General features: G+C 35.8%; 1 protein-coding gene across 1 annotated transcript in view; it reads right to left on the bottom strand.

Annotated features, from left to right (window-relative positions):
* Window positions 1-597: 597 nt before the first annotated feature.
* The window catches only part of LOC107742296 (glycogen phosphorylase, muscle form-like), a 16,805-nt gene continuing 6,865 nt past the window's right edge, over window positions 598-10,537 (bottom strand). The window contains exons 6-20 of the mRNA XM_016555213.1: window positions 9,282-9,393; window positions 8,600-8,682; window positions 8,364-8,507; window positions 8,100-8,192; window positions 6,670-6,816; window positions 6,213-6,376; window positions 5,631-5,745; window positions 4,662-4,763; window positions 4,420-4,567; window positions 4,098-4,156; window positions 3,874-4,015; window positions 3,563-3,770; window positions 3,212-3,346; window positions 2,999-3,065; window positions 598-2,010 (exon numbers count right to left, since the gene is read on the bottom strand). Of these exons, the coding sequence (XP_016410699.1) occupies window positions 1,861-2,010; window positions 2,999-3,065; window positions 3,212-3,346; window positions 3,563-3,770; window positions 3,874-4,015; window positions 4,098-4,156; window positions 4,420-4,567; window positions 4,662-4,763; window positions 5,631-5,745; window positions 6,213-6,376; window positions 6,670-6,816; window positions 8,100-8,192; window positions 8,364-8,507; window positions 8,600-8,682; window positions 9,282-9,393 (1,869 nt within the window). The 3' untranslated portion in view covers window positions 598-1,860. The remainder of the gene's footprint in view (window positions 2,011-2,998; window positions 3,066-3,211; window positions 3,347-3,562; window positions 3,771-3,873; window positions 4,016-4,097; window positions 4,157-4,419; window positions 4,568-4,661; window positions 4,764-5,630; window positions 5,746-6,212; window positions 6,377-6,669; window positions 6,817-8,099; window positions 8,193-8,363; window positions 8,508-8,599; window positions 8,683-9,281; window positions 9,394-10,537) is intronic.

Here is a 10,537-nt window from a genome sequence, read left to right on the forward strand (position 1 = left end):
TTATTGTATACTAATTAAACGTTTAGTTGTTGATCTCATATTAATTGAAAGACTATGTGGAAAATCTTAGTATTAAAATAATTTCAGAACTAATGTAGAAAAGATCAAATGTGATTACAATGCTAACTGGTTACACAGTACATGTTAAGCTTTCAGTTGTTGACTAGGGGGGAAATCTTGGTATAAAAAATAAATAATTTCATAACTGTATAAATTTGAAAAAATGTGATTAAAATGCTAACTGGTTACAGTACATATATCCATTACATTTAGCATATTTCAAATATATAGAAGTATATATAATTATTTTATTCAGCAAGGATGCAATAAATAAAATAAAAAAGTAGGAGTAAAGATTTTAACATTGTTAAAATCTGTTCTGAACATTCTATTCAACAAAGAATTCTAAACAAAATCATGTTTTCTATTTTGATAATAATAAATGTTTCTTGAGCACCAAATAAGCATATTATTAGAATGATTTCTAACGGAGGAATGAAGAATCTTCTTTCAAAAAAAATTTTTTTTTTTAAATCAAAACTTTTGAAAGATAGTATTGTCACATGTAAGACCAACATAATACTTGCAAAAAGCAGAAACAGCATCACTCTTAATATCTTTATTTCATTTTGTCACTCTTCAAGGGCATCAGTAGGACTGTTTGGTGTGTGTTGTTACCCACAATACGGGCAGAACATTCAGAGAGAACAAAATACTCGACAAGATCACTGGAGGGGACGGTGGCGGCTGGAGCTGCTAACTAAATAAGTTGCAGGTTAGGTTGCAAGTCCATGTAGGACATAAATAAACCACCATCCATTATCACTAAACCAGCAATTTATGCCTAGTTTAATTGCATATTTGCAATTCCAAAAGCACTGCACCATACATTCATTTCCTATTCTAAATATATAAGTCACAATATATCAGAGTAAATACATGTCAGGGTCTTGAACGCAGCCTGGTCAGTATAGAGAATCACACTTCAGTACTATATTAGTTTTGCTACCTCACTGGATTCAAGCAAAGTTTTCTGCAGGGCCCCATCATTCCTGCAGGTCTTATTTTATGTGGTGTGAAAACCAGTCCAGAGTTACAACAGTATATGTGGAAAGAATACAACACTTCATGAGGACAAAAGTGACAGATCATGCCTAATGTGCTAAAGTGAGGAGCTCTGCGGGTGAAAGAACAAGTCATGAGCATCAAGAGGCCAATGAAAGACAGGCAGAGATTTAGACCTAAACATACACAAACAACACTTGTATGGTTAAGGCAGGTCGTTTTAAGAAGTCAGAACATGTGACAGACAGGTATTTTATATTGTGCCACATTTTAACTCATTAAAGCCCAATCTGTTCACGTAATAACTGCTTGTCAAAACTAAAATAGAGTATAAGTGATTCAAAATTCAAACATTTTGCCACAACACACAAAAAAAGAAAAATTGGTGGTTTCTGAAATTGTTTCCTTTAACAGTCATCATCATGCTGTGATATGTGGCAAAATAAAGGTTTTTGCTATACTTTGCCCTCACAGTGTACTGTATGTTCGGTTCTCCAGGATGAGGCTGTGCTGTTCTGCTGGCATGGATAGGCAAATATTTAATATCTTTTCATAATATTTCACAGAAAAAACTAACATTCTTACACCAACACATACTGCATATTATTAACATGCCACAAAGCTAGATGCGCTGACAGCTCGTCGCTGGAGCAGGGTTGTGAGGTATTCTGGATAGAGAAACATCTCCTATGACATGTCAATGTTAAAATCACCTTTATACATCGTCACAATGGTAGATAAACTGAATGTGAGAACAGCTACAACAGATGGAAGATTTTGATGCTGTGGAACGACTTAGCGGGGGTCGTCTGGGGCTGCGATCTTCTCCAGACTAGGCTCCATGTCCCAGATCTCACGAGCGTACTGGGCGATGGTGCGGTCGCTGGAGAATTTGCCACAACCAGCAATGTTGTGGATGACCATCTTGGTCCATTCTTTAGTATTCTGTTTGAGAACGAGGAAAAGGAACATGTTTCGAGTCAGTCCCTGCACTGGTTTTCTGTTGTGTGTTTAAGCTCTTTAAAGCATTACATTAAATTAGAAGGGAATTATAGGACATGTTTTTAAATAAACTTGTGTTCTGTCACTGATGGAACAGTCATCTTGAATTTAAAGATCCAAAACTTGTTTTTTGGACAACTTTAGAGGCAATTTTCTCAATATTTAGATTTTTTTGCACCCTCAGATTCCAGATTTTCAAATAGTTGTATCTCGGCCAAATCCTATCCTAACAAACTATACATCAACGGAAAGCTTATTAATTCAGCTTTCAAAAGGATGTCACATATAAACATTAAAATGTACAGTCTCCTTCAGGCAAAATGGACCAAAAATATTCATAACTCATTTTGTTCGCATACACTGCCGATCAAAAGTTTGGGGTTTGTATGTTTATATTATACGTATTTATATGTACGTTTATATTATGCTCACCTAGGCTGCATTTATTTAATCAAAAATACACTAAAACCGGTAATGTTACTACGTTATTACCATTTTAAATAACTATTTTCTGTTCGAATATATTTTACAAAGTAATTTGTCCGTGTGATGGCAAAGCTGAATTTTCAACAGCCTCCAGTCTTTCTTCAGCATCACATGATCCTTCAGAAACCATTCTAATATGCTGATTTGGGACATGTATTATTATCAACTATTAAAACAGTGCTTCTTAATATTTTTGTTGAATTTGTGATACATTTTTTCAGAATGTTTTTAATAGATTTCGTTCAAAAACAACACATATTACGGGCCCCAAACTTTTGTACAAATGTATTTTTGTCTAATAAAATGCGCTCTAGAATGAATATGTCCTTCCTATTAAGTTTGTAGCAAATAAAAGTTTAGCCAGGCTGTGATTAAACTAAAGGCTTTTGGCTAGAAACTCTTCCTGAAATACGCTGAAGCATTTAATGTTTTTTGTAATACATACCTTATATAGGGCGCTGACTTTCTCCTGACATTTAATGTAGTCTTCATAGTCAGCAAACACCTTGAACCTGCAATCACACCAGACAACCAAAATAATTAACAATTTATATGATCACTGTTAATCTGTGGCTATGTGAGAAATGGACAGAGATATCCAAAAAAGACATAGCACTTTTTTGGATTTTTTTTGTTTGTTTGTTTTTGCTTTTCTTACCTGTCATGGTGCATCAGCATCTTAACAATGTCTTTAAACTGATCAGGTTCTCCAGGGCTGAAGAATCCTCCAGAGATCTGATCCATGACTTGCTTTAGTTCTGGAATGCGGTTATAATACTCCATGGCATCATATCTGGAAATAAACCAACTTCAACTAAGTCATTTGCAACGTTTCCTTCAGTGCAATAAAACTGAGAACATTTGAATTTTATTACTCTGTTTAAATAGATGAATGTTCAAAAAAATAAATTTAAATAGATAAAGCTTTCATAAACATGAATAAATGAATGCGCTAAAACAAACAACTAAAATGCTATTCAGCAAATCGTTCATTGACGCTTGCTGTCACCCTTTCTTATCCAGAGCTTCCACATCCTTCACTCTCATGCCGAAGATAAAGAGGTTCTCTTCTCCCGCCTCTTCTGCCATCTCCACGTTAGCCCCATCCATGGTGCCGATGGTCAGAGCTCCATTCAGCATGAACTTCATGTTGCCTGTTCCAGAAGCTTCTGTTCCTGCTGTGGAGATCTGCTCGGACAGGTCAGCTGCAGGGATGACTGAAAAAGAGAGAAAGAAGCAGGCAGAGCGAGTTATGTGAATGAATTAATAAGACAGGAAGCTGATCCAATGATAAAATCTGTCAGTAAGTTTGCATTCTACCTTTCTCAGCCAGTGTAACCCTGTAGTTCTCAAGGAAGATGACTTTCAGACGATCTCCCACCACACTATCATTATTTACCACTTCTCCAATTGCTGTGATAAGTTTGATGATCATCTTAGCTGTGTGATACCCAGGAGCGGCCTTGAAGATGCATGATTTAGCCAATTAGCATTCAAACTTGAGTAGAATAGAACAGATTGGTCAGTGAAGTGATCAGTCTAACCTTTCCTCCAATCATAATGGTCCTAGGAGTCCAGGCCTTGTTGGGCTCCTTCTTGATGCCTGATCACACAAAATAGTAAAGGTAAAGTAGACTATCTTTGGAAAGGAATAATAGCTTGCTGTTTAGTGCATACTGCACAGTACACACTGTATACTGCCTACTGAAATAAAAGTAGTTTATGAAAAGTTATGAAATAAATGTTCCAAACTTTCCAGTAGCATACTAGATATGCATGACTTGGTTTCACCATTGAATGGGAAGCTTGTAAAGCTGGAAAAATATTTAGCTGTTTCAAGAGAAACCTGAATTATTATTGACTTACGGTTGTAGAGGGCGATGATGTGCAGACAGTTCAGCAGCTGTCTTTTGTATTCATGGATCCTCTTCACGTGAACATCAAACATGGAGTGTGGGTTAATCTTCACCTTGTATTGTTCTTCTAGATGCATCGCAAATTTCATCTTACTCTCCTGAAAAAGACAAAGCAATATATCATGTGGTGGCAATCATGTTTATGTAGAATATGCACAACTCACTTTGACTGTGGGATATTTTCTGTCTCACCTGTTTGACTTTGGCAATGTCTCGAATGAAAGCATCATCATCCACAAACTTTAAGAGGTTCTTCAGCTGGCTCAGGTCACGGATGTAGTCCTCTCCAATTCTCTAATGTTTAACACAAGACATTATGACTTCAATTTCACAGTGTTTCTCACACAAAGCTTTTGACTGGCTTGGACTAAAATCAACTACGGTTTAGGGATGGGCGGATCGATCCTTAAATATCGATACTGATGTTGTATCGAAAAGATCGATCCTCACATAAAAATATCGATTCTAAAGTGCATTTTTTAACCATTAATTTTATTAATTTATCAAGAAATTCGGTGCATAAAAAAGCTTCTAAGTATATTAGCGAATAATTGTGTTGGATAAAACCATTTCTCCTGCTCATCGGAACACACAAATAAGTGCAGCCTTGGTGAGCATGAGACTTCTGAAAATCTTATTGACCCCAAACTTGTCTACATGTAATATTTATTTTAAATTGGCTAGTTTGTGCAAGTAAATGTATTTAAACTGGTTGTTAAAAGTTCAGTTCACCTTTGTAATTTATCTACCCTTAAAGCATGCATACTTGTATGGTACTAATATGCTCACTTTTAGGGTTATAGTTGCACCTTTGAGGTTACTGCCCCAGTAAAGGGCTAATGTACAATTATAGTATATTTTATTTCTGACAGTGTAAACAAAAAAGGCCTATGAAATGTTAAAAAACATGGCTTTAAAATCTAATATTAAGTAAGTATAATTACTGATTATATTCTTTTAATAATTTAAAAGATCAGTTTAGTTTAGAGGTATCGGTATCGGCGATACTGGGCTTGAAAATATCGGTATCGGATTGAAAATAAAATAAGAGGTATAGCCCATCCCTACTATGGTTATTATACTTTGTGTATGTTTTCTCGGTAGTGCCCCCTACCTGTTCATACATGTACTGCTAACTTTTTTATCAGCAATGTTCTTTACCTCAGCGATAACCTCAGCCAGTCCCGGGTTACACATGACAAGCCAGCGACGAGGAGTGATACCATTGGTCTTGTTCTGAAACTTCTGTGGGTCCACATCATAGAAGTCCTTAAAACTGAACACAGAATCAACCCAACCAAATTAGATAGAGCTTTTTTTAACCAGGGCTAAACACTACATGAAATTATTGTAATGACAGACATATTATGTTGATATAAACAGTGGCCTTTAAAAGTATTTGGACATTTAAGATGCAAATATATGAATGGCATTGCTGTGGACAAATATGCTTATGTTGTCTTTTCTCAAAATAAATGCTTATATTCAAATGTTTGGGCTTTTTTTTTATGATACTTTTGTTAGGCAAGGATTTATTAAACAGATCAAAGGTGACAGAAAAGACATTTTTAACTTTACAAAGTATTTCTATTTTCAGGCTGTCCACAAAAATATTAAGCAGCACAACTGTTTTCAACAATGATAATAATAAGAAATGTTTCTTGAGCACCAAATCAGCATATTAGTAATATAAACACATTAAAAGAATAATATATTCTAATATAAACACATTAAAAGACATACACAGTGTCCTTAATAATGTTTGAGTGGATTTGTGCCACGCCATTGACTGCGTGAGAGCCAACGATGCAGAGATGGGCCATGTTGATCTTCTTCTGCCCGTCCTCCTCAATAAGAGACATGCGTCTCAAACGATCATGATCACCAGGGTAGAGCGCAGAGATCCGCTGAGAAACCAGACAGAAGATGTAAGGTCAAAACAGAGCGTAACGGGCAAGAGAGTACATGAGAAGTTACTTTTCTTCATCTGCAATTTACTGGATGCTGAGTCATGTTGAGCAGAACAGGTTGTTTATATAACCTCACTGTGCAGTTTACTCCTTATTTGGAGTGGACACAGTCCTACAGTCCTAATGCAGTTACTGATCTCCCAACCCCTTCAAAAAACATCAAATTTATTTTTTATCTACAAGTACATTTCAAATGCAATGTGCCATGAAGAGAACATCTGTTCCCAGACCTCCAGGTGACGTCGGTTAATCTCGTAGATGATCTCTAGGTGACGGGGCAGGAGGTTTTTGAACAGGTCGACAGGCCAGCGTTCCAGAGCTTCTGGTAAGACAGTGTGGTTAGTATATGCGCAAGTACGCACAATGATGTCCCAAGCCTGAGAAGAAAGAGAATGACAGAAAGTCAAGTAGTGGCAGAGCGATGGAAAAACAGAAATTAGAAGAGTACAACATTAGGCTATGTTCACACTTGGCATCTTTTTTGAAGCTGTCAGCGTCTGTTTTACATTATAATCCTATGGAGTAAACCATGTTTTCAAAAAAGTCCTGAGCGCTTTTTAAAACGCCACCGCCGGCGTCTTTTTCTGCAGCTCAGAGCGTCTTTTCAAGTTGAAAAAAATTCAACTTTTCTGAAGAAAAAAAACGCCCTACGTCAAGCGCCTTTTTGACAGCAGACCAATGACAAGCGAGTGGCGAGTCATTTCCATAACAACAAAAACAACAAGAAAAATGGAAAAGATAGCCGGTAGATTAGTTCGTACTAGTTTCGGAGCACAAGGAGTTGTATTATATGAGCACAAAACTGTATCTAACTTAGTCTAAAATATGCCACAAACCGTGCATCATTCAACCAGAGCTCCTGGACTAAATTGTTGTAAGCACCATACTGTTTCCTTCCCCGTATAATGTTGCGCACCCACAAACATCATTGTGAACATTCTCCTCCCCATTAACTTCAAAAGGCAACGCAAGAGCCAACTTTTTACTCTTTCTCGACATTTCTGCAGCATATAGCGCTAGGCTACTTTTGTAGCTGTTGTTATAGCAACAAAAGACGCCCTCGGTTGCTATTTGTAACCATAACGCTGCCAGCTTTTTATTTTACTAAAAAAGCGCTCTTGTCAACTTTTTCTTGTCAAAAAAGACGGCAAGTGTGAACGGCCTTATGGTGTTGGTCCACATGGGCAAAATTGAATGGACCCTTTTCAGATTTCTGGGCTTCACAGAAGAGAAAGTCATAGCTGAGTAAACTTCTATAGTGGTGAAAGGAAACTACAAGAAGTATATTTTTTGCGTTCCCACAAGAGTAAAAAGTATCGAGAGGTTGATTATGGTAGTAAAAAGACCAAATATCAATTTTGTCGCCAATTAACTAGTTCTCTGAAATGTACCGTCAAGGTAAAACAATAAAAAGTACAGTATAGTGTTATAAATGTACATTAAATGTAAAAATTGAAAATATAAAAAATGCAGAAAAAAATGTATTAACAATGTTCACAACTGTTAAGATGTCATCACATTCAGTAAAAAGGCTCCATTCTAGAAATCAGCCAATTTAAATTTTATGTCCTTATATTACCCCTAATAATCAATTTAATAGTTCTATAGTTTGACTGCATATCTTTTTTTGAGCATGATAAACGAGGATTTTTCAGCTCACCGTGTCCCAGGACAGTTTCTCATCATCCACCAGTATTCTCATCAGTTCAGGGATGGCCATTGCAGGATGAGTGTCATTCAGTTGTATAGCAACCTGAACAAAACAGACAAAGGAAGGACCTCTTTAACAGTTTTTAATGCATTAGGTTTTATTATTCAGTATTATTCATATGAATAAATCACACCAGATATGACACAAATTGTGTTGAATGTTCTCTACACTCCGGTGTGTAACATGAAACAAAGAGCTCCCGGACTATCTTACCTTATCTGGCAGTGTGGTCAGATCCATGCGCACCACCTCAGTAGAGCCAAACTTGGAGGCTTTGAACCTGCGGATGATGTCCTGGAGAGTCGCAGCCACCACAAAATACTCCTGCTTCAGACGCAACTCTTTCCCCTCAAAGAACTGGCATATACAAACAGGAGGATCTGTCTACATTTAGGCTCCAAGAGTCATGAGTTTTGTTTCTTAATATGAATCACTTGAGTTGCACTCACATTGTCATTAGGGTAAAGCACACGGGAGATGTTCTCAGCGAGATTCTTGTCCAGAACGGCCTGGATGTAACCACCAACATTAACTGTTTAGGAAGAGAGAAAGATCTAAGGCTCAAAGATACAGTTCACACTTCCATTCAACAGTTTGGGGTGAATAAGGTTTCTTTTTTATATATAAATTACATTTACATTTGTGAACCTTTACATTTGTCATAAAGGTCAATTTTTTTTTTATTGAATTGGTTTGTTATGATAGGACAATATTTGGCTGAGATACAACTATTTGAAAATCTGGAATCTGAGGGTGCAAAACAATCAAAATAATGAGAAAATCGCCTTACAGCGAAGAGAAAAAAGTCTTAGCAATGCATATTACTAATCAAAAATTAAGTTTTGATATATTTACGGTAGAAAATTTACAAAATATCTTCATGGAACATGATCTTTACTTAATATCCTAATGAAATTTTGGCATAAAAGAAAAATCTATCATTTTGACCCATACAATGTATTGTATGGTACTGGTTTTGTGGTCCAGGGTCACATTTATATGTACTACTAGATATTTACATAATGATAAATGAATGATAAGGGTTATAATGAAAGCTTATGATGAATAATAAAGCTTATAGGGCTGGTTAAAATGTCTTTGATTGTCATTGATTGATTGAAGAGAACTCACAGTCTTTGAGGTGGAATTCACATGGAGCTTTGGCAGACCAGAGCCTCATAGTGTTAACAATGTTGTTTCTGTATCCTGGGACAGGTGTGTCATAGGGAAGGGCAAGGACGACCTGGTGAGGCAACAGGTACAGATTTAATGGGAAGATGTACAGACACATATGTAAAAATGTCACAATCTGGGTCTTGCTTTGCATATTGGTTGTTCTGTTTTAGGCTGACCTTCCTGATGTACACTACCGTTCAAAACATTGGGGTCAGTAAGATTTTTTTTATATTTTTGAAAGAAGTCTCTTACACTCAACAAAAATCAATTGCTTCATTTATTTGGTCAAAAACACAGTAAAAACTATTATTATTAAAATATTGGTAAATATTACTACAATTTAAAATAAACATTTTTTTAATGTAATTTATTCCAGTGATGCAACTCTGAATTTTCAGCAGACATTACTCCTGTCTTCAGTGTCACATGATCCTTCAGAAATCATTCTAATATGCTGATTTATTATCAATGTTGAAAACAGTATTTTTCTGGAAACATTCAACATTCACAGCCAATACAGCTTCATCTTTTCTAGATTTTGGCCAAATGTAGGCTACTAAACAAAAGGGGAAAAAACTATCAAAAGACATTAAAGTATTTTTAAGATATTTAAAAATGTTTGCTGCATTGTTAAAAAAACGCTACTTGTATAAGATTTTGAGAGTTAAAAAAAAACATAAGTAGCTTATAGGTTCACGTCGCATTTTATTAGCCCTATTACATTCAGAAATAATGTAGGCTAAAATGCGGTAGCTAAAGCAAAATGTTTACAAACATTATAAACACAGTTATTAGTTTCTCTCCACAACAAATCCTCTAAAGTTAAGGCTATGCGTTTAGGCTATAAAAACGTCAATCCAAAAACAAATTAATTTAAGGTGAAACTGATGCCTACCTCTCTCATTCAGCACGAATCCAAATGTTTCCATATTTGCGACTTATCTGGATGCTAAAATATTATTTATTATAGGCTAGGCTTTGTACATTCATCGACATCATCCTTTACATCAGCTATAACAGCACAGTGAGGCGGTGGTCACGCTGAACGCAACAGATTTTGTACAACGGAGCAGTGTAACTTTTTATTTGTTTCTTTAACTGTATTTTATTTGTCTTATTGTAATATACCTGCACATACAATTGTCAATTTACATATTTTTATTTCTTATTTACTTGTTCTATTTTTTATTCTTCTTTTATTATCTGTGTTT

This window comes from Sinocyclocheilus rhinocerous, unplaced genomic scaffold (assembly GCF_001515625.1).
Source record: "Sinocyclocheilus rhinocerous isolate Xijiao unplaced genomic scaffold, SAMN03320098_v1.1 scaffold75, whole genome shotgun sequence".
Classification (NCBI taxonomy): Eukaryota; Metazoa; Chordata; class Actinopteri; order Cypriniformes; family Cyprinidae; genus Sinocyclocheilus; species Sinocyclocheilus rhinocerous.